Source organism: Lolium perenne, chromosome 7 (genome assembly GCF_019359855.2).
Source record: "Lolium perenne isolate Kyuss_39 chromosome 7, Kyuss_2.0, whole genome shotgun sequence".
Lineage (NCBI taxonomy): Eukaryota > Viridiplantae > Streptophyta > Magnoliopsida > Poales > Poaceae > Lolium > Lolium perenne.
In genome coordinates this window covers 277,768,132-277,791,372 of record NC_067250.2, presented here as the reverse complement: position 1 = coordinate 277,791,372, position 23,241 = coordinate 277,768,132, and the positions used below count along the sequence as shown (strand labels likewise).

Here is a 23,241-nt window from a genome sequence, read left to right as displayed (position 1 = left end):
AACTATTTGGCTGATATTAAAGAAACGGTGCTCGATTCACTCACTGAGGAAATAAAGCAGGAAAATTCTTACTTGGGCTAGTGCTCAACAGAAGGCATAATAACGCTCTGAAATGGAGAAGCGTGACCAAGGCAACAGAAACTTGGAAAAGGAATCTGGCCCTATCTCTTCCACCACGTGAGTTAGCCATACCAACAAAAGAAGCAATTGGGTGGTTGAACTGGAATTAAGTGGACTGTCCTGTTTGCGTTCTTGCCAACAATGGCAACATTATGGGCATATGGACTGAATGTTCTGCACATACACACACATTCCTCTTGTGCTCGTGGTTTGTTATCAAGCTGCGCAATTTTAAGGCACAACTGGGAACAAAGAAATATTTCCATTGGCATAAATATACAAGAATGCACAAATTAATTAAGAACATATTTTGTTTGCAAGTGATGTTTCCATTATGATGGAGAATTGCACTAATGGAGTCTGAGGTAAGAACAGGGAGCAGAACATGTTCTTGATGCAACACCGGAAATATGACAATTCTTGATGCAACATCGGAAATATGACTTGTGCAAAACAGAATTTCCCATGGTTTCAGCCATCCGGCCAACTACTGTTTAGAGCATCCCCACTCGTTGGCGCTCCCCACGCCCAAATCCGGCGAAATTTTCGTCCGGATTGGATGAAGTTTTGGCGTGGGGAGCGCCGAAGTTCCAGCCGTCCCCCCGGCAGGAAACCCCCAACCTCGACCATTTGACATATTTCAAACAAATTCAACATAAAATTTAACAAGTTCGGCAAACAAGAGGACGAAAATTGCTGAAACAAATTCGGCGATAACAGTACAATGTTTAACAAGTGCTGAAACAAATGAAGCACACAAATTTCACAATTTTTCAAACAAATTAAGACAGACTAGTTGGCGTCGGCGTTGGCGTTGCCTCGGAGCCTCCATATGTGCTCCACCAGATCATCTTGCAGCAGCTGGTGCATTGTAGAGTCTCGAATCTCCTGGCGCATAGCAATGAAGGCGGCCCATGATGGAGGCACTTGGTGATTAGGCTGTGCAAGAGGACCCTCTCTCTCATATGGTGCTTCTTGCTCAGCCAGAGGAACCGGATGCTTTCGCTCATCTTCAATAATCATGTTGTGTAGGCACACACAGCAGTTCATCACCTCCCACATCTGATCTTTGGACCAAGTCATAGCGGGGAACCGGACGACAGCAAATCTCTGCTGTAGGACACCAAATGCTCGCTCGACGTCTTTTCGGCAAGCTTCTTGTTTCTTGACAAACTCGCAAAGTTTGGGGGTGCTAGGGTTGGAGATCGTCTTCACAAATGTTGCTCCATACGCCAGCATCCTCATAGCCACTGTGCACTTCTGCAGTGACGAAAATCCAACCAAACCAGTGCAATCCGCCTTGCATCTGAAGTAGGGATCAAAGTGGCGGATGGCATACACAATTTGCAGAAATAGCTTTGCTCATCCCGAAACGACGCCGGAAAACAGTCTCACCGTGCAATGGATTGTCGGCGAAGTAGTCGGCGTACAACATGCGATAGCCCTCCATTCGCTGTCTCGGCTTGCACTTCCGGCGACCTCGTGCCGACCCACCACGCCGACGAGTTGCCGATCCGCGTACATGCTTGCCAAGCAACCAAGGATCATCATGTGCTCCTCGTCTTGGGCGGCTGCTGCCATCTCTTCTTGCATAAGCTCGACGAACATCTGCTCCTCCTCTTCGTCCGAGTCCATGGCCGGCGAGGCAAATGGACGAACACCTGACGGGCGTGGTCGAGGCAACCCGAGCCGCGAGCGACGACGAGCAAGCAGGCCGGAAAACAGGCCGGCGGAAGAGCAGCCAGATAGGCCGTCGTCCAAACACGGCGGAATATAGGCAGGTGGGGAAGGAGTGGCGGCGCAATCTGGGCAACAAGCCGGCGGGGTGGTGCCGGCGGCGAGAGAGATACGAGGGGTGGGGGAGAATTTGAGCGACGTGGCGGTGGGGTTCGTGCGTCGAGTCACCGACAGATCGGGCCCTTCCCCGCTTTTCACTCGTCCGGAGTCCCCGAGAGCTCCCCGGGGGGCCGGGGGGGGCGTGGGATCGCCGGATGAATTTAGGTCCAAATCCGGACGAAAACGAGGAACCGGGGGCGCGACTGGGCCGAATTTCGCCGTCCGGATGGAAAAAACGCTCGCCGGGGGCCTCCTCGGGGGGACGAGTGGAGATGCTCTTACTAATCCAGAACATCGCTCGCTCGTCATCTGATTCTTCCCCCTTCTGAGCAAGGGCCAGGCCGCGGTTGGAAGCAATGAGTTTCCGTGCCAGCTTCATTGTCTTGTTCCCACCTCCTTGCGGTTCATCACCCTGCGGCTCCGGCGAGTGGCGGTGATGTGGCTCTGCATGGGCGGCTGGGTCTGGGTGGGGTTGCGAGGGGAGCTGCAGGGCGACGATGCGGCCAGGCGGGCCCCACCAGCGGCTCAACCGGAGCAGCACTGGATCAGTCAAAGAGGCCCAACTAACCCATGGATCAGTCAAAGAGGCCCAAGTGGCCATCAGCTTGAATCTGCAGTGTGCTCGAGTAGCTCGGCAGCAGGGCCAATCCTATACACCGACCCGACTAGATCGATTCTTTCCAAGAACCGCACACTCTAGTCGGGTATTAGACCTAGCCTATTTTCGTTTTATTCATTTTCTATTTCTGTTTTTTCTTTCTTTTTTGTTTGGAAAAAATTAAAAAATTATTATTTTTTATTTATGTTTCTATTTTCCTTTTTGTTCAAATTTGAAAAGGTTTCAAATTAAAAAAATTAATTTGAAAATATATCAAATTTGAAAACATTTACCTTTGAAAATTGTTCACATTTAAAAAACGTTCAATTTTTAGAATTATTTAAATTTGAAAATAAAAAGGTGGCATTTTTTCCAAAATACATTTCTTATATATGTTTAGTATCTTTTTGAATATAAATTACAGTAATGTAATGCTAACATTAATAGTAATAACATTTCACATTTAGTTAATTTTTCTCACTGTTTAATGGGAAAGATACACTCATTCAGATTGTAGTATGATAAAATAAGTTAAAGTATAAAATTTAGAGTAAATTATATTTACTTTACTCATCTTGGGTCCAAAATTTGTTAAAGTAATCGGATATTATACGGCCAGGTACGAATGAAGTTTGGTTGGGAGATATAATATGAGGAAAGATAGATTTTAATCAATTTTTAATTGCTTTGGGATCACCTTATAGACTAAGAGAGAACAAAGAGAAGTAGCAAGGGAACCATCTCCCTCTGTAGTGCTTTCCCAACCGGGCCTTATGTTGTGTTAAAAATGGTACAGTCGTAGCACTGCCCAGGATGAATAGTGAGCGGCGTTGTCATGCAGAGTTGTCACATGTACGGGTGGCGCAGGATCCTTGCCCAAGGCCCAAGGGCGTGCAATAAGTTGGCGCATGAACTAGCTGTAGGTGAGCGTACGAGGTAGGTCCGATCAGTGTGAGCTGAGTCTGTTAAGTAATGGAATCATGTGTTTCCATCTTAGAAAAAAAACGGCGATTGGCAAACTGCAGGCAAACACATGAGAAAAAAGGCCAACACTCACATACACAAAGACAATGACTCTCCAATTTCAACGTCGGTTCTTATTTCTTACTTGGTTAGATGAATCCATATATTAGGTGGAAATTGACCAAAGTTTGTAAAGGGAGTGAAGCAAAATCCAGTAGGCTAATTTACTAACTTTTAGTCTAATAATTGACTTGTTTGTACTGAGTGAAATATGAATTTATCATCGATCGTAGTTCTTTCTCGTATTTGCCAATGGATTTGTAGATGAAAGAAACAATCATCGTCCATAAGACCATATTGCTTTGTTTAAATCAGTTTAGTTGAGTGATGTGTTATTTTGAGCAATGTGCTAGATTTACAGGAACTTTATTACAGTACGTGAAAGTCTTACGGGATGAGGTGGATCAATCCGGTTGGTGCAACTGCATTCCCGCCCCGGCGACTAGGCGGCACCGGGTTCCTCTTCCTCCGGATCAGGATGGAAGAGTCAAGGTGGACGAGCACCTCCGTGTGCAGCATTCTGGCCTGCTTCTCCCTGTCGACGCGGGCGAGCGGGGCATGGCCTTGTCTCATGGATAGACAGCGTAGCCTCTGCCGGCACGTCGCTAAACTTCATCAACCCATGCTTCAAGTTCAAGGGCATGTCCAGCTACGTCTCCCCGGCGTCGGTGATGGTGTGGACGAGGCAGCGTGGGACGAGACGTTGAACCGTGTCGATGTTCCACGCCTGCGGGTTGACGCCTTCGGAGAGGGCCTCGTGACAGACTTCCCGGTCCTGCCAGCGGGGTTCTTGGCTGCTTTATCCTGGCGCTTTCCTTAATTGCGCGCTTCACCGAGAGCCGCTGGTGCGATCTCGTCGCCGGCCAGTCCCTGTTCAGCTACCATGTCCGTCCCTAGTTATCCTGGCCGCTGGACCCGCCTCGCCAACGCCTCCCTGCCCACCACAGCTATTACTAACACTATAGTTATCGATACTCCAGAGTAATAGTGTTAGTATATAATAAAATGCCCATTTTCGAAAAAATAGTGTTAGTATAGTTATCGACACAATTCCTGGCAGGCGACATGAACGCCACGAGTGCCAAGCTGACTAGCTGAGTCGCCTTACAGTCCAAGCGACCACGGCATCGACACCCACGTCAGTTGCGGCATTACCTGCAACCATAACAAGTGGCACACAAGAAGCTGATATCCCTTGAGTGCAAGAGAAGACGCCGCTCAATCCTTAAGGGGAGGTGTTCGACGAAATGCTTGGACAAACCGACACTGATGTAATTGTTCCCAGCAACATGGGCGACTCAACAGTACCTACTACCAAGCTTGAACCACTCCAGCTGCACCAATGCGTCAGCAACATCCAAGCTTTTGGCATGTCGGGATTCGGGAATATGGGTGAGGACAGCCAGTGTGGGCATGGTCTCCCTTGATTGTTCATGCGCTATCGTACCCTCCATGGACCGCCCGCCGCCTTGGCCTCCGTGGAAGGTGACGTCTATGTTATGCACACGATACATGGAACGCCATGTCTACCGCCAGTCCCAACTCGACCCCTGGATCATAACTGGGAAACAACTAGAGCGTTCAGAGTGAGCACGAACAATGCCAAGCGCTCTGGTTGCTGCCACTGCCGACTTGTGGGCAACCCGAAATACTGGGAGAGGTCAAGAGGGAATGCACATCCCCATCTATTGCACCGCAACACACCTCGACGTGTCCCCATGCATGCACAGTTGCCAGGATGACATCAACAATTGGCAATGCCACAACACTCACGTCCCTTGTCTCCACCGGCTGCAATGATCAAATCGACTGGATGTTTGCAGACCACTTGTGTAGCCCAACGGTGTTGCCAGGCTTGGTGGAATAGATGGCGCACACTCATGTCTCCAGCGCAAGCACTCCAGAATGTGTATTTTGCTTTCTTGGTACACAACAATTGGCAGTAAGGAAAATTCTTGTTTTCACTCGGTCAATACCACTGGAGTGTCCCTTGCCGGTGAGGAAATTTCTCCATGGAGAATATGTGAAACAACATGGTTCATTTGTTGGTTTTCTCCTCAGCAGAACACTTTCAGTTGGCAACAGAGACAGTGGCATGTGCATATTCACACCAAATTTATCCACATTTACTCAATATCTGATACTGATGGATATGTGACAGCAGCCACATTATAATGCAGAGAATAAGCTTCTGGACTTGAGTGCAGCTGGTGCCACTTGTGAGAGCTTACTGCCACAGCCATTCTCTGGTGACATCCAGTGGTGATAGTAGTAGAGGTCTGGTAATGTTGTCTATCATTGTACCATGGGATCCAGGTGCTTGCAATGAGCCGAGTACAGAGGAGTTGAAGTCTGGTCTGCTAAACAACAAAGGGGTGAGTTGCTGACTTGTGCTTCGCCTTGTGATTCTTTTGCTTGTTGCATGCTCGCCCAGGCAATATACTGTAACCATCTTGGCAGGCATCATGGAGATGAAAATCAATGCCATGTTTATATTTCCCATGCAAGTATTGTGTTCGGAATTGCCCACCATTTAAGCTATTGGGTTCTGAACTTGTGGGCATTGGCAAACAAACTCAACGAGATACAAGGCATGTGTCGGACGGTACTGCAGATATTCGTGGCTGGGTCTGCAAGTACAACCAAAGCTCTACTAATGTGTCTGCAATAAGGTCTCCTTGCCAGATACTTTCTCATTATTGGGCACATTCCTCCTGTCCTCACGAAGAACTGGATACATCGCACCTTGCAGCAGAAACATGGTGATCTGGTCTTTCTCAGAAGAAATTTGCCAACGACCCATGGGATCTGCAGATATGTGACATGGTGTGGTATACTGTCAGTTCACCACTCACTACACCATGGGATCCAGACCTCCAGCTCCGACAAACAGTTCCAAATTGCAAGCCGTCTCGAGCACCGGCTTGGGGACAAGCCGGAACTGAAGATGGGGATAATGTCACGACCGTGCCTATACCATCAGGCTGGACCTAGTGCATCAAGTCCTTTATATACCCAAGATATCGAGGGCAACCGGGACGACGAACAAATCCCTGAAACTTTCCCTTCTCTCTCTAAACCTTAACCCTGAAACACTCCTCTCTCTGAATCTTTCCTCTGCATATCACCATTTCCAGTGGATTCGAGATCAAATTGGTAGAGGAATCGGCCGGGCATAACATTTAAGATACCCGGGATCAACGATGTGGACACTTAATTCCTCCAAGGAGTTCCATGAACGTCACGCTGAAACCTGCCGGATGCTGATTCTGAAGTTTTCTGGAGCATAGGATGTTTTCTCTTGCCGTTCGCTGTTTCTCTTCTTGGATTTGATGACTTCTGTGGTGATAGATGTAGTGTCACTTTGTTCCTATGAACCTAGTCTCACATCCTGTGTATCGCCTGGGTGCCAAAAATATGTGCTTACGAACCTAGTATCATTTTTTACTATTTACGCCAAAACAAGAACATCGAATCTCGAACGAAGTCAGCACTAAACATATGAATTAACCTAGACCCCTGGTAGCTTGAATGGTCAGCCTGATGTATTAGCAGAACTAGCCGTACTTAATTGAACTGAACTCTGACGATTGCAAGGCACTTCTATAGTGCTCGTAATAATTAGTATAATCCTTAACCACAAGGTATTTGCAGGATCTCTCTCCTGTGCAAGCTGAGCAAGGTGTGGCAGGCCATTGAAAAGGACGACCTCCCCGCCCAACGTTCTCGACCCCGACTCTGGCGCGCCCTGGGTGCAGAACGCCAATGCAGCTTTCCAAGGCAAGCTCTTAACAAATATTGCATGCAGTGTATGATTAGTTATTTTCCTTTTTCTGATTGTACCTTCATCTGATTTCTATCACTCTGCATCTGCAACAGTTGAGCTCAAGCACCAAGGAGAAGAGCATAGGCGATAAGAAAAAATTGCATTAATGTCATGTCCATGATACGTGTGGAATGTGGATCCTTCATTTCTGAATCTTATAAGAGGGTATTGTATCCCAGGCTTCCAAAGAAAATCTGCACTAACCACACATCTCTTTTTCTTCCAATTAGGAGGGTATTGTATCCTAGGCTTCCAAAGAAAATCTGCACTAACCACACATCTGTTTTTATTCCGATTGAAAAGTAAAAAAAAAAAAAAACACTGCCGGGGTCAAGAAATATTTGCATGTAATAGGAAACAAAGCCCCCCAAAGAAAACATCTCTCATTATGGCCATCACAAATTAAACTCTGATTTCTGTTCACTTGACATTAATGAATTTCTCTTGAGCATGCTAGACAAGAGCATGTACTCATGAACTCGTGAATTCAACATCAAGCTACTATTGATATATTACATAAGCACATCAATGTACAAGGCACAACTACAGTACCATCAAGCAAGCATACCGAGACAGATCTATTGTACCATCTGATGGGAGTTACGATTCATCCCATAATACCACATTACATGACATCAGAACTAACAAGGGAAAAGCTAACACATAAGTTGCTCCATTCTCCATGAATATGTACAAAATGATGGACAGCTGCTCAGCCTGCAGACATACCATGAGACGTGAGTAAACCAAAAGTATAAGAACCCCATGTTTTGTGCACAGGAGAATACTAGCCAGACAAGAAAAAGAAGAGAGAAGAACTATGGATGATAAAGTGAGTTCTCTCTCAAGAAGTGTTCGGTAACTGAATAGCACACTTCTAACATGCACCCACGGTGTGGATTTCCATATAGCACCTCACTAACGTGCAATGACAAATGAGCATGCAAAGCGGCAGGCGCAAAACTAGTGCAAGAGAACCTTCAGGGAGAAGAGATTGCAGTGGTGCTGGTGGTATGTGCTAATAAATTCATGGGTTAGCTCTGCAAAGTACGAAAAATAGGACAAAAATGAATTACCTGTATGCTCTCCACCTGTAGAATCTGAGAAATTATTTTGCTCAGATGGGAGAAAGGGTGACCTACCATAATTCTCTAATATTTCTGCAGGTGACAAAAGTAACACACATAATGTACATAACCAATGGACAGCCAGGGGAAAAGGTAACCAAAAATGAAAGAGAAGCAATAGTAAACTTTATCCCATGATTGTACCTGTATTTTGGTTGAAGCCCTCTGTTAAGTCTGAAAAACTGAAATTCCGGGGAATCTGGCCCAAGAAGCCAAATGATGATGACTCCATATCGATAATTGAATCATTCAGTGGTTGCCCGTTCAACTCTGAACTGCTAAATGAACCACCAGATGCATCACCAATTGATTGGCATGATTCGAGGAAAACATTCCCACAGAAACCAAAATCAGCATTGGTTGAATAGCCTGACTCTGTCTTTATCGTTGTACCATTATCGGTACCAAACAGCAAAGAGGATGCATTCTGTGCTGGCAGAACATTGGTTGAAGCATTCAAACCATTATGAGGACCGTGAAAGTTTTTACCACCATACATTAACTGATCACTAGATGGTGCTCCATTTGATAAACCACCTGAACCTCCATTGTGCATTACACCGGGACCAGACTCTGGTAAAAAGCACGGATCTTGCTTCACTGAAAGATGGAAAACAGTGGACCATGATAAAATGTCATTGACTAGCAAGTAAATAAAACGTGGAAAGTGTGTAGGCACCAAGAACACAGCTGTATACATAAACTTGAGAGTTTTTTAGACTATTGTGTACTTGTTTCTAAATTCACAAAAAATGATGACAGAAATTGCATTATCACACCATATAAAGACAAACAGTTGCTCTAATGCTTGAAAAATAATGCCTTACATGCTGTGGAGTTGGAGCCATTAGTAAGAGGCATAGAAGGGACCGCTGAAGAATAGTCTTTATTCATAAGTTGGAACTGATCCTCAAGAAGCTTGTTGAAGGCCGTTATTTGATTCTTAAGCATCAGCCTCAAATAGTATGCCTTGAAAAATTCAGGGTTCTCTTCCTCAAGTTTTTGCCAAACTGAAACGAAGAGAGTAGGGAAGAAATATTAACAATCAAAATGACAAAAAAAGAAACACACGTTGGAGGGGTGGTTCATCTAGGTCGATGTACTCCCAAAGTGCATATTTAGGTCCCTGATGTGCCACAAGTCATCATATGTCCTTTAACCCACCAGCAGGTGATTTCACACCAAAGACATGTAACCAAATGTTGCACAAACACATTCAAAAACTACAGAAGTTCTTTGTGGTTTTTGTACAGCAGAACTGTGATATACACCTACATACACGCCAAATTGACTTGGCAAATACTTTTTAAGTATTATAGGGAGCATAGTATCCCATTGATTACTAGTTACACATGCACTTGTAAGTAATAAAACCTATTGCCAGTTCAGGAAGTCACTGGCAGGCTGTTAGATCATAGTAAGTTGGTGCCATCCTACAACTAAATCAGCGGCAATTAATATGGAACGGAGGGAGTACTAGTTATACATCCACAAACAGGCAATTACAATTACTTTGCGGTTTATCTTCAATCAAACTGAAATAGCAAAATTTCCTAGATGATGCAATTCCTTTTGAACTTCACTAGTGATTGTAACTATTGGGTGATTAAATAAACAGTGTTCGATTCACTCACTGAGACAAACTAAAACAGCATGGCTCTTCAGCAACAGAAGGGAAAATCTATATGCAAGCGCCGCATCTCTGGTGCTTCCTTGCGGCGGTCTGTATTAGGAAAAAACGCATCGATTACCCCTAATGACTGATCACTTCTTAGCCCCGCAGGCTGCCTCAGCCCCACTTGCTTCTTATCCCATCAGGTGAGCCCTCCACCACACGTTACCTTTCTGAAAACCAGGACGAGAAGCAGCGCTGAGAGCGAGAGGGAACAGAGGAGGAGGACGCCACCACGGAACAGCAGGGGAGGCCGCCACCGAGCACGCACGGTGCAGCGGAGGAGGCCGCTGTCGCCGCTGCCTAGCTCGGAGCAGCGGGGGAGACTGCCGAGCACGGAGCAGTGGCGAGTCTGCCGCCGCCGTCGAGCAGCACGGAGCAGCGGGCAGTCTGCCACCGCTGTCGAGCAGCACGTAGCAGCGGGGAGTCTGCCGCCGTCGAGCAGCGGGTGAGGCAGATGTCGCCGCGAGCTCGGAGCCAGAGGTCGCCAAGCTGCCAAGCACGGACTGGGGAGACTCGCTCCAACAAACACATCGAGCCACGGACAGGAGTCCCAGACCTTCGCGGTGGTTTCAGCGGAGCGATAAACAAGCGCTCAGCGGCGGCGGCTGCCAGGAGTTCTCCACCTTGCTTATCAATCCGGCAATTAGGTGCATTAAAAACCTTGCAATTAGGTTAATTAATCAGGCAATTAGGTGGTTTGAGCCTGGCAATTAGTCTTAACTAATCGGGCAACTAGTAATCGGGCAATTATAAAATGTAATTAACCTGGCAACTAGGACTAATTAATCGGGCAACCAAAAACTACCCCTACTTAAATTTGCAAGTAGTAATCTAGCAGGTAATAATACTTAATCTGGCAACTATATTGGGGAGAGAACGTGTTATTCAGATCGTTGGATTTTTTCGTAGCCAGGCAATGGACATGTAAAAAGTAAAGGATGTCATCGATACTATTTCTAGTGTACCCAACAGACGAACTTTGGGTGACTGCTACTGCACGTATTTGTGGTAGTAGAAAGTTTTGACCCGGTCGTCACGTCGTGATTAGGAGGGCAGCACGTTTCACTGCTTTCACACGCTCGTTTGCCCAACCATTACTAGCCGCCGCACGGACAGGACCGATATGCAGCGCCACCTGCTAGCACTGTCCGCAACAGAATGGGGGTGAAAGAGAAGTCTTTGATGTGTTTGTGCTTTATGTAGATCAGAAGGGGTTTCAGCAAATTTGCAAAAACCTTTTGGCTCTATCTCTTCCACAAGCTGGGTTAACCACATTAACAAGAGAAGCCACAGCAGTGGGATTGGGAGGGCTAATGAGCAACTTCTTCCACATTAGGGGCATTGAAGTGCACTTTGGGAGACCCAAGTAAACTGATTCAATAAATTTGACGACCCATCACGCAATTTACTCATTTTAAAAGAACTAAAAAATGGAGCAAGTTTTAATATTTTGTAGTGTCAAAGAGAATGCTTGTGACGTCAGCAAAGTTTGTCCATGCCAGTGCTAGTTTGCAGGTTCAAATATTTTCATCTGCATGCAATTAATAGGTACTTTATCATGCTAATGGACCCACAGTCCATTAGTAACCCTTCATGGCCTCATCACGAAGCACTCTTCAAACAATCGGAATATGGAACTGGAATTAGGTGGAAATGATGTCCTGTTTGTGTTCTATGATAACAATGTCAACATTATGGGCCTGTGGACTGAATTTATACACCCACACACACGTTCTGCTCATGCTTGTATTGTGTTGTCAAGTTATACAATTTTAAGGTATGAATCGGAACAAATATTTTTTTTCTCCGTTGGCATAAATATATAAGAATGCACATATAAAGACACATAATTGGTTTGCAAGTGATGTTTCCATTATAATAGAAAATCTCATTGATGAATTCTAAGGTAAAAGGGGGAAAGGAACATTTTCGAAGGGGGTTATTTAAAAACAGTTGATTTGATCATCATATGACAATTCTTGATGCAACATCGGAATTACAGTTACAACCTTACACATTTATTTACGTTATGCTTGTGCAAAACGAGAATGTGCCATGGTTTTCAGCCATCCAGCCAACTATGTATGAACTATGATATTGTTTATCGATTCTGGGACCTCATATATAGCTAGTAAGCTGGAAAATACTTTTGAGAGTATAATATTACCAAGTTGAGTAAAGCTTGGTTCTATCTTGGCCTCATGGGAGAGGGTATGAACCACTTCTTTCTGGCTCATATAGAGCTGGAGACATCGCTCTATAAGATTCTGGACCTGCACAGCAGTTGTTACCAACACGAGTTATCGATACAATACAAGTAAACATGCCGTGATTTTAAGTATATAATATGCAAAAAACAAGTAGAACCGGTCTCATCTCACAAACAAAATCGCAAATATCGGTTGCTACTTTGGCTTTCGACAAGCACTAAAGAAGCCATATACGAGATTAACCTAAGAACCTAGCTAGCTTAGATGGGAACCATTAAACGATCAAACGTACGGAGCAGGGACATGAAGTAGCAGCAGAAGTTATTGACAGTGCAAGTAAACATGCACTAATTTTAACAATATATCTAAAGCTAGTTCCCCAGCTCCATGTAGAATATAACGATTATCGCTCGCTGCTATGCGTTTCAACGAGCATGTCAGAAGCCACATGTGAACCTAATAACCTAGACCCCAGCTAGCTTGGATGGATGGATGGGGAATAAGCAAAAAAACAAAGCACATGAAGCAAGAAGTGCAGCAGAGCAGAGGTACTGTCAGTGTGAAATGCTACTGACGAGCTGTATGTCCTGGCGAGAGACCTTGCGGACGTGCTCCCCCGACATAGCGTCGAGGTTCCTCCTCCAGCCCTAAGTTCCCTCCTCGGCTCCCTTTCGCTCTCCCTGAAAGAAACGAGAACTACGCTGAGGCGAGACCGGGGGCGGATCTAGACGGCGCTTAACCCATCGCTGGTTGGAAACAACCTGATACCTCAGAAGTCAGAACCCAGTGGCCAGAGGCTGGGACGGCGTGGAGATGGCAGGGACGCGATGTCCCGGCGAGGAGGAAGGGGAACGGCGATGGCGGCGTGCGAGGCTGGGGTTTGTGTGGGCGGGATTGAGGCGGCGGCGGCGGCGGCGGCGGCAGCTGTTAGGGCTGGAGCTGTGATGAAATCGATTGATCCGGTCTTGTTGGCTACGCGAGCAGCTGGGAAAAGGGACCAAAAAGGAAGTGGGCGAAAGGGAGAGGAGCAACTAGTGGTGTGGGGAAGGGAGAAAGGAGCCAAAGAAATTGGCCCGGATTCCCCTAATCCACTGCTAGTGATGAGCCTTTTTTGCACAGAATCTGCTATCAAATACAGTGCCCTATATCATGCTGCAAACTTATATAAAAAGAAGCTTTTGCCTGACACTAGAGCCTCTTATAAATGGATGTAATTACTGGCTACTAATTGGCCAGATATGCACAAAAAATAGAATTATATATATAAGATGCCGGGCAATTTAACTTTATTTTCAAGCACAAATGTATCTGGTGTAGTATCTAGTCAAGCGAATGCGCGGAATATTCGGCTCGCGACTATCAGTTCAGTTCAGTCACAATCAGACCATAAAATAGAAACCAGATTGCTGGTGAAGGATAAATTATAGTATAATACAAAGGGCGCATTATAAGCTTTGGAGACAAGAATTTATGCCAAAAGAAATTGCAAAAGGGGGTCTAGTGGAGAGGCTCATGCCAGCATCTTCCTGCACCGGCTCTCCTGTACCGTACCAGACCACCCCATCCCACCACACCGAAATGCTCCATCCATTCCCTGCACTGCAGTAACATTATACCAAGCTCATGTAGCTTGTGCCTGTACTCAGATCTGCAATGACTTTTCTCATTTGCTTCAGTACCCCTATATGTTCAGCACACAACAGTTCGCTGCAACGTTCAGGCAAGCAGCTGAATCAACAACACAGAACCCAGATTAAGAGCTGAAACTCCACACGCCAGTGAAGCCAAGATCGACACAGATGGCTGAAGATAAGCATACAGAAGCAAGTCAAGTTCCCATCCATACTCAAGCATGGAAGCACTGCTCAAGGTTCAGACCCGTGGGAACAATCAAGGATACGGCTGGCAGGTGACAGTGTTCAGATCAGACCACTGATTCGAGACCCAAACCAATACGGAAGGCAACTTGCATTGGGCATGTTCCATCATACAAATAAAGATCAGCAGGAAGAATAATGAGGTGCAAGGATCAGATTCTTGCCAAATCACTAGGATGAAGAGAGTAACCAACTATCGCATTGATATGCTTTCCATCTCAAGCACGACTAAACTTAGACGGCTCAAACAGATAAACCTATAGACACCAACCTTCGCTTCTTGGCTTCTTGCCCACATGTCATTTCTTTAATCCTCGCAGCATTTTTTTTCTTGCCTGCATAATTGTAAAAGCAGTCTGATACCTGCAAAATGGTGGCTCGATGTATTCTCCCAACATCTAGAGAAGTCACCCAGGGGCTTCTGATTAGCAGCACCACAGATGATGGCTTACCAAGCCTCGGTTTGACCTCAGCTCTACATTGAATTAAATCGATGCCTAGTTCCTCCTAGATATCACTCTTTCTTTTCCAATATATATCAGCATGTCTGCAGCTCTTTTCCCTTCACATTTTCACCATGTGCTTTGCAGCTCCATAAAAGTGAATTCTTGACCTCGGTAGAGGCAGCAAAAGGAATTTGACTTTGCCTCGCTAAGTGAGGACGATGAAATCGCGGCTGCAGGGCCACGGATGCGCCACCTACTTGTCTACATTTTATAACTCTGAAGTGCCACAGAAAAGAAGCCACCGGAGTCCATGGGAAGGCCTGTTCCCCCGCACACACACTTAGGTTCGAAGTCACTGGGCTGGCCTGCAAGAAGTCACTATAAAACCATGAATAACATTCACTTCCCTCACTTGGATCTCCACCTGGAGTATGGGTGTGTAATGAGCATTACCGTGTGAAGAGGAGCACATATCCAGTGGGTCAATTGGTATTCATACTGTGAAACAACCAACCCTTTTTCCTGATAAAGTAGCTACTGCTATCAGAAGATGAATATGAGGAATGACTCTACTTTAAATGGCACATCTAAGAAAAGAAAGGCTACCTTTGACCACTGGAAATCAAGACCAGACAGCTATTCCAAAGCTTTATGAAATAGTTTATTTTTAGTGTTTCCTCATCCTTCAAGCTTAACCCCAGGATCAGCGCCATACAAAAATCACCAAAAATCATTGCAAGAACATGCTCCGTTCCTGAAGTGATGGAACCGACTTCGGTCTCTAACAATGATTTCACGGTTCCAAAGCTTTGAAATCAGCTTGATTGCAGAATGGCAGTCCTCGCAGACCCGGAGGTTCTTTATGATATGAACCGGCAGGTTTGGTGCCAGACTAATGAGGCCAAAAGCAATGGCCAATTTTTCACTGTGTGCCAGCAGTGCCTGTTCTTTCTCTTCCTCATCAACATCAACTGTTATCTGCGACGTGATAGGTGAATATCCCACTGACTTTAACCTATGTGTGATCTCCTCCATCATTGCAATGATCTCCATTATCTGTGGATGTGATCGGTCACCAACTATAAACTTATGTACCTGCCCAGCCACAGCAATTGAGCTGTAACCTGCAGTCTTCTTGACACCCCTGTCTTCCATCAATCTCCTTATTTTTGATGCATTTTCCCACTCTCTAGAATCGATGTAAATGTTGTACATCTGAACATAGACAGCATCCTCATCTGGCTCTAGCTTCAGAAGATGATCTGCAACATTCTGTGCTAGGTCAACGTCCTTGTGAACCCTGCAAGCACTCAGGATGGAGGCCCATATGACAGCATTTGGCTGCATTGGCATGGTCCGCACAAGATCCATAGCTTCATCAAGATGTCCACTGCGGCCCAGCAAATCTATCATGCAGCCATAGTGCTCAATTCGGGGATGCATATTGTACAACAATCTCATCTCATCAAAGTAGAGACGACCTTCTTCCAGTAGACATGAATGGCTACATGCAGTCAGAACAGCAATGTATGTGACTGAATTGGGATGGAAGCCATCACACTTCATCCAGAAGAAGTGCTCCAGAGCAGCCTTACCCATCCCATTGAATGCAAGACCTCCAATCATGGCGCCCCAAGTGTGCCCATCTCTCATACTCATCCGTTGGAAAACAGCAGACGCCTCTTGTACCCTCCCACACTTCATGTACATGTCCAAGAGTGCCGTACCGAGGTAAACATCTGCTTCCACCAGCCTCTGCTCGATGCAAGCGTGCAGGGCCCTGCCCTGTGGCAATGCACCTAAGCTTGCTGAAGCAGTTAGAAGGCTCACCATGGTAAAATTATCACCACGCAAACCATGTCTCCTCATCTGCCCGAACAGAATCATCGCTTCCCTAAGCTGACCACAATGGATGTACCCAGTGATCAACGAGTTAAATGTGATGGGATCACGGTCCCCCATCTGATCAAACAAAGATCGCGCAACGTCAACCTGGCCTAGTTTGCAGTACCCATCAATCATAGCATTCCAAGGCTGGGGTCCTCGGCCCCTACCTGAAGTATCAAAAATCTCTCGTGCACGGCCAATGTCACCACACTTAGCGTACATGTCGATGAGCGCAACCACAAGCTTGTCCCCCATCAACATCCTCTTCTCCCCAACCAGCATGTGCAACGAGCGTCCAAAAGCCAAATCCTTGAGCTGCGCACATGCAGAGAGTACGCCAATCACGGTAACCTCATCCGGTGCAATGCCATCAGAAAGCATCCTGTTGAAGCAGTCCACGGCCTCAGCTGCCCGGCCAGCACGTGAGTACCCGGAAATCAAACCGGTCCACGACACCACGTTCCTCGCCGGAGCCTGCGCCAGAAGGCGCCGCGCATCATCGAGCAGCCCCATCTTTGCCAGCCCACAGGTGACCATCGTCCAGGCAACCGAGTCCTTGATAGGAATCTCGTGGAAAGCCCGGCAGGCATCACGAGGGAGCCCAAGCTCAGCGTACATGTGGATGACGGAGCTAGCAATGAGCGGCAGAGCCGAGGGAAGCATTGTTCGGAAGCACGCGGCATGCAGCATCTGGCACAGGAGGACGTGCGCGTGGCCGCGGGCGCAGCACTTGAAAAGGAAGTGGAACGTGAAGGCGTCGGGAGGGACGCCCGTGCGGCGCATCCGGCGGTAGAGGAGGATCGGGTGTTCGGGGTCAGAGGAGGCGCGGAAGCAAGCGCGGAGGGCGGTGTCGAAGAGGAAGGTGGAGCTGGGCATTCGGTCGAACAGGCTGAGCGCGTAGCGGAGGTGGAGCGGGTCGGCAGGATGAATGCAGTTGGCGAGCGAGTTGAGGAGGTGCGCGGCGGAGGGCTGGTGGAGGAGACGGCCGGAAGCTGTGAGGAGGGCGTGGAGTTGGGTGGCTTGCCGGACGGAGCGAGGGGTCGGCCATGGCGCCGGTGGCATGTCACGACGGAAGAAGGCTCGTGTTTCTGTTATGGCAGTGGTCGTATTGGACGTACCCAGTGCATCGGGGTTTGTGGTGCACCCGATGCGCCCAGCATTCAGAAATTTCAAAAAAAAAATGAAGAAGAGAATTACTCCTTATGCACCCTTTTTTTTTAACAGGGGTAGGTCCCAAAGGCCAAAGGGACCAGAGTTCAAATCCCAGATTTGACACTTTGGTGTCTCATAAAGGTGGAATATTCTTCAGTGGGAGGTGACGTTCCCGTCGACAGCGAGGCGCCTGTGGTGACTTCGTCAATCTCAAGACCCGCCGGATCAGTTCTTCAACGCAGTCTCTTGGAGGTGCTCATAGGGGTAGGGTGTGCGTGTGTGCGTTCATAGGGGTGAGTGTGTGCGCGTATGTATGAGCGTCTTTGATTGTACTGTGTTTCGCAAAAAAAAAAAAAAAAAAAAAAGGCCAAAGGGACCTAGAAGCTTTCATTAAACAGTGGTGGTACAATTACAAGGAGGACCGCATAGAATACTGAAAATACTAACAAGTCCATACTATTTGCGCGGAGGACCCTAGATAGAAATGAACAAAAGCAATCGAGTCTAGCTCTAGCACCACCGCTGGTACGCCTCGCTGCACAGACAAGCACCGCACCGCCGGGGACGGAACCACTTGGGGTGGGGCGCCGGGAGCTTTCTGGGCAGGAGTAGAAGGGCCTCCGTCTTGGCATCTTGGCCTGGAGGTTGATGAAAACCTGCTGTCAGCAGCCGAAGTGAACGACTCCGACGAACAGGTTGGGAGTGGTCGCCTTACGACCGTCGTGGACGACCGCTGACACAGAGCCACCGTGGATGTACTCCCGGGAGCAGCTTCTTTGCTCCCCTGTCGCCAATCTCTCCGCTAGGCACTCAAGCACACGAGGGACTCCTTGATCTCGTCCCCATGACGAGAAGGAAGAAGATGCCTCATACCTTGAGCTCCCGCAACAGATCGGCAGATTGAAACTAGCCAGAACCTCCAGATCGAGATCTAGAGGTCTGACCCCGAGCTTATGGAAGAGCTGCACCATGGCTAGGTCGAGAAACAGCCGCAAACTCCACGTTGCCGCCGTCACCGAGATCTCCATCACCGGACACCGGATGCCGCTCGCCGACACCGGAGACACACAACCAAACGGCATACCGCCAAACTCCACAAAGGGAAACATAGCTACAACTAGAATACTATCTACAACGAAGACCCGGCCTCCCCTCTCCCAGTCACTCCTGCCGGCGAGGCCGCCGGAGGAGGGGGAGAGGGGAGCCGTAGAGTAGAAGGCGACTCTCAAGGCAGAGGTTTCGCGAGAGTGGGGGTGGGGGAAAATTGTTTTAGATCATTCGGAAACCACACAAAAATGTGTAAAATGGCAACAAAGATGTTACATGTATATAGTGAAGGAGATATGCCCAAGAGGCAATAATAAAAGTGGTTATTATATATCTTTATGTTTATGATAAATGTTTATATATCATGCTATAATTGTATTAACCGAAACATTGATACATGTGTGATATGTAAACAACAAAGAGTCCCTAGTATGCCTCTTAACTAGCTTGTTGATTAATGGATGATTAGTTTCATAATCATGAACATTGGATGTTATTAATAACAAGGTTATATCTGTTATCACCAGAATTTGACCGAGTCAGAGGTGGGCCGCGATCAAGATGGACTTGAAGATTATACGTGGAAAAATATACGTGAATCGGCCTGTTATGCAAGGTTTGGGCTAGTTTGCCCGTGTATCTGTAACATAGTAGATCGCATCTTAGATTAAAAGGATAGAGTTTAACCCGTGCACGGTTAGGTGCACGCCTAAATTAGAAAGTCCCCTGGACTATAAATATGTATCTAGGGTTTATGAAATAAACAACAACCAACGTTCACCACAAATCAATCTCGGCGCATCGCCAACTCCTTCGTCTCGAGGGTTTCTTCCGGTAAGCATCATGCTGCCTAGATCGCATCTTGCGATCTAGGCAGCACGAGCTTATTTCGTTGTTCATGCGTTGCTCGTACTGAAGCCTTTTTGATGGCGAGCAACGTAGTTATCTTAGATGTGTTAGGGTTAGCATTGTTCTTCGTATCATATGCTGTCGTAGTGCAACCCTTATACATCTAGCCGCCCTTACACCTATCTTAGGTGTAGGGGCGGCACTCCGCTTGATCATTATTTAGTAGATCCGATCCGTTACGGTTGCTCCTTGTTCTTCAAGGATTAGTTTAATATCTGCAATAGTTAGGCCTTACAAAGGGTTGGAGGATCCAGCGACGCGTAGGGTGTAGTTTGCTAGCCCTAGACAGGATGTTCCGGGGATCAACCTCGTGTTGGTTTTTAGGCCTTGTTTAGGATCGGCTTACGATCACCGTACGTGACCGCGAGGCCCAATCGTGAGTAGGATGATCCGATTATGCGGTGAAAACCCTAAATCGTCGTAGATCGTTTTAGCTTTATCTTGATCAAGCAGGACCACCATATATTCGTACACCTCGTACGAATCATGGGTGGATCGGCTCTTTGAGCCAATTCACAGGATAACCTGAGAGCCGATCGAGGCTCGTATTTAATGTTTACGTGTATGCCATGCAGGAAACTAAGCGAGGCATCTCCATCACCTTCCTGACCAGGTATAGGTCAGGTGGCACGCCCTTGCACCAGCATCGGACGTGCGTGCCGGAGGCTTTGCGGGCCGTCGCTCGGAGGGACCAGGGCCAGCCGCAGCCCTAAGTTGTTCCCGGCTCTACTGTGTTGCCCATCGCTACTCGCCGGTGGGTTTCTGACCGCAACACATTCTGGCACGCCCGATGGGACCATCTTCGACATCAACCACATCGCCATCTACATCCGAGATGGCGGACGGCACTCCAGTCACGTACGAGGATCTGACCGACGAGCTCAAGAAGAAGTATGACGAGGTCAAAGCGATCCTCGAAGCCGACCTCATCGGCTCTTTTCGCAGAACCCGCTCACATGGTATTCACTGAACGGCTTGGGCCTCTCCCATCCAAGAACAAGCAAGCTGACTCCTCTCGGGAAGGAGACCTCGAGGGGATAAAAGATAACTGTGAAAAAGAAGAGGACAGATGCCACCGGCCAAGGTGGTGCCCGGATGGGCTCAGCCGTCCCCAAAGACGTAGGGTTCAGCGACGACGTGGTTTAGAGGAAGCTGAAAGTTAATACCTGCACGCGCTAAGGAAGGCGCGGCCTGATCTGGCCGCAAAAGTTCGACGAACCCTGGATGGAGAGGGTCGACCACAAAAGGGGAGTATGGCGCCCCAAACGAAGGAAAGCCGGTGATGAGACATCGGCTGGCACAACGAGATGTAAGCCTCTTTTGAGCAATACAATCAAAATAGGGGCCAATTCCAACAATCGCCCCGTATTATCGTTGCCATACGCTTCGCCTGCGTTCAGCGTCGATCTAACAGGTGACGGAAGGCTGGGGTATGGGTTTACATCGGCTTGCGAGTTCAGGGAAATCGGCATTAGTCCTGACTGCAGAGCCGATGTTCAGGTATAATCCTACCGATAACCGCAGAGCCGATATCTGCAGTAACCTGACAGATTCGGCTCGGGGGGGCACATGATCAGGTGGACAGACGCATGAGCAATAAAATATTAGGAGCCGATGGAAAATCGGACGCATGAGCAATAAAATATTAGGAGCCGATGGAAAATCGGCCAGTAAAAAAAAATGTAGCAAGTACAGCCGAAGCAGATTCATCGACTTCAGAAGATCAAGTTCAGCGAAACATTTGTCTCTGAAGGCCCTACCGAAGAAACGCGCCGAGGGCGTGAAGGGCGTCAACACGGATGCGATCTACCTCGGCGATCTCAGCCTCGTCGTCCTCGTCTTTACCCGTCACCACCGATCGTCAGTGGTACGAATTTCAGCCAGATCGGTCTTCAGATCGGCTGTGAGGCCTTTTGCCTCATCTTGAGAACGGGCAATAAGGGCTTCCTTGTCGTGGATAAGCTGCTTGGTCACCCTGACCCTCTCTTCAAGGCTCTCCAGCTCCTTGCGCAGGGTCTCGAGTTCGGCGCGATTGGCAGAAGTGTCCGTCTTGGCGTCCAAAGCAGCCTTCTTCTCGTTGAGCCGTTGACATTTTTCCGCAATATCGGCTCTCAATGGAAGCTGGGTGTGGCGAAGAGTAATCCTTTGTCGAGCCGATTGCACCCTTGACTTGAAGACCGACAGAGTAACAGCTGGCCAGAGCTTCACTTGCAGTGTCATAGGGAGATGGGGCTGGATATCTTCGAGGATGCCTTTGACTTCCTCGGAATTTTCAATCAGGGTCTCAATTGAGGAAGAGAGCAAATCCTTGAGACGCTGGAGTGGACCATGGACCGTGCTAGGACTCGGCTCTCCACTTGCTTTGGAAGTAGTTGGTGCGATGGATTCTGGATCGAACGTCAGCAAGCTCGAGAGATCACAACCCTGACAGGGCAAACAAAGTGAGTTTAGCATACAACGAAGAAAGTGATAGAGCCAAGGAAAGGGGGTATACCTCTCCCAAGGTAGGAGGAGCAGCCGATGTAGTGATGATCGGCTTTTCTGTGGACTTGGCTAGGTCAGCCACTTGGTCAGCCGCGATCGTCGAGGTGGCTAGGTCTAGGGTGGCGGACGGCATCAGTACCTCCTCGACGTCTCCGCTAGAGGTTTCTTCGGTCTGCAGGAGGAAGTGGTTAGCCGATCCAAATGACAATGGGTTAGCATGAAGTGTGGCCGGGGAGATAATTACATTTGAGACCTCCTGGCTTGATGGAGAAGCTCGTGGGTTTTTACGAGCCCTTTTGACGCATCGACGCTTCGTGCGTGACCCCGATTTGGTCAGGGCTTGGGGAGCAGGAGGCTCGGGGATCGACCTTTTCTTAGAAGCCGGCGCTGGTGAAGCCGTCTGGCTCTGGGTGGTGGACCTCTCGGAATTGCCCGAGCTCGAGTCCCCCTGGCTGGTTTCTGCGGGCCCGCTGGAGGTTTCTTCGGTGGAAGTCTGTGGAAAAGAATACGAGCGTGTTGTAAAAGACTGGGAGAGCGGATAAATGTGGACAGGGCACGAACCAACTTACGTGCAGGCTTTCTTGGGCAGGAGCTTTGCGCTTCAGGGTCTTCCTGGCAGCCACCTTCCTCACTTCCGTCCTCGCCTGAGTCGAGGCTCGGGGGGCAACTGGCCCCGAAGATGCTCTACTCTTGGGAGCCGATCTCGGTGAAATCGGCTGACTCTGCATTATGACTTTCTTCAGGGGTGGTGAGCTCTGGCAGAAGAGAACCACTGGTGCCGGAGGGAGGAATACGAAGGGGGAGCCATCGGCTTGCGTGGGAGCCGGGCCATCTTGTTGCTGCCAGGAGATGGAGTCAGGTCACAGACAATCACCATAAGCTGTTAAAAGAAATGTTTAAGTAGTGGTACCTGGTCTGCAGGGATGTCATACTCGGCATCAAGTTGTCTCAGCAGCGGTCCTAGAGCCCTTCTGAAGACATGGGTCTTCCACATGGACCACCAAGTCTCGAAACCATCGGTAGT

General features: G+C 47.8%; 2 protein-coding genes across 6 annotated transcripts; both read right to left on the bottom strand.

The window, feature by feature from the left end:
* Window positions 1-7,889: 7,889 nt before the first annotated feature.
* LOC127325867 (uncharacterized) lies at window positions 7,890-13,416 on the bottom strand. Of its 4 annotated transcripts, none has more exons than XM_051352697.2 (7): window positions 13,177-13,416; window positions 12,991-13,095; window positions 12,373-12,478; window positions 9,358-9,540; window positions 8,675-9,130; window positions 8,480-8,563; window positions 7,890-8,120 (listed from the first exon to the last, which is right to left on the bottom strand). In XM_051352697.2, the coding sequence occupies exons 2-7, from the start codon at window positions 13,036-13,038 to the stop codon at window positions 8,116-8,118; spliced, it is 882 nt and encodes a 293-aa protein (XP_051208657.1). In that variant the 5' UTR covers window positions 13,039-13,095; window positions 13,177-13,416; the 3' UTR covers window positions 7,890-8,115. The 4 variants fall into 4 exon arrangements, with proteins under 4 accessions (XP_051208657.1, XP_051208658.1, XP_051208660.1 ...); XM_051352698.2 differs by having other exon boundaries at window positions 13,184-13,416; XM_051352700.2 differs by having other exon boundaries at window positions 13,015-13,095; window positions 13,177-13,413.
* A 386-nt stretch (window positions 13,417-13,802) lies between these two features.
* LOC127325846 (putative pentatricopeptide repeat-containing protein At5g40405) lies at window positions 13,803-17,712 on the bottom strand. 2 transcript variants are annotated; one of them, XM_051352678.2, is made up of 3 exons: window positions 15,345-17,712; window positions 15,192-15,260; window positions 13,803-15,103 (listed from the first exon to the last, which is right to left on the bottom strand). In XM_051352678.2, the coding sequence occupies exon 1, from the start codon at window positions 17,685-17,687 to the stop codon at window positions 15,459-15,461; it is 2,229 nt and encodes a 742-aa protein (XP_051208638.1). In that variant the 5' UTR covers window positions 17,688-17,712; the 3' UTR covers window positions 13,803-15,103; window positions 15,192-15,260; window positions 15,345-15,458. The 2 variants fall into 2 exon arrangements, with proteins under 2 accessions (XP_051208638.1, XP_051208637.1); XM_051352677.2 differs by having other exon boundaries at window positions 13,803-15,260.
* Window positions 17,713-23,241: the final 5,529 nt, after the last annotated feature.

Coding starts and splice junctions, on each gene's coding strand:
- LOC127325846 (XM_051352677.2), bottom strand. CDS start 17,687: ATGCCACCGGCGCCATGGCCGACCCCTCGCTCCGTCCGGCAAGCCACC.
- LOC127325867 (XM_051352697.2), bottom strand. CDS start 13,038: ATGTCGGGGGAGCACGTCCGCAAGGTCTCTCGCCAGGACATACAGCTC. Junction 9,541..12,372: donor ACCAAGCTTTACTCAACTTG/GTAATATTATAC, acceptor TCTTCGTTTCAG/TTTGGCAAAAACTTGAGGAA. Junction 8,564..8,674: donor GGGCTTCAACCAAAATACAG/GTACAATCATGG, acceptor TGTCACCTGCAG/AAATATTAGAGAATTATGGT.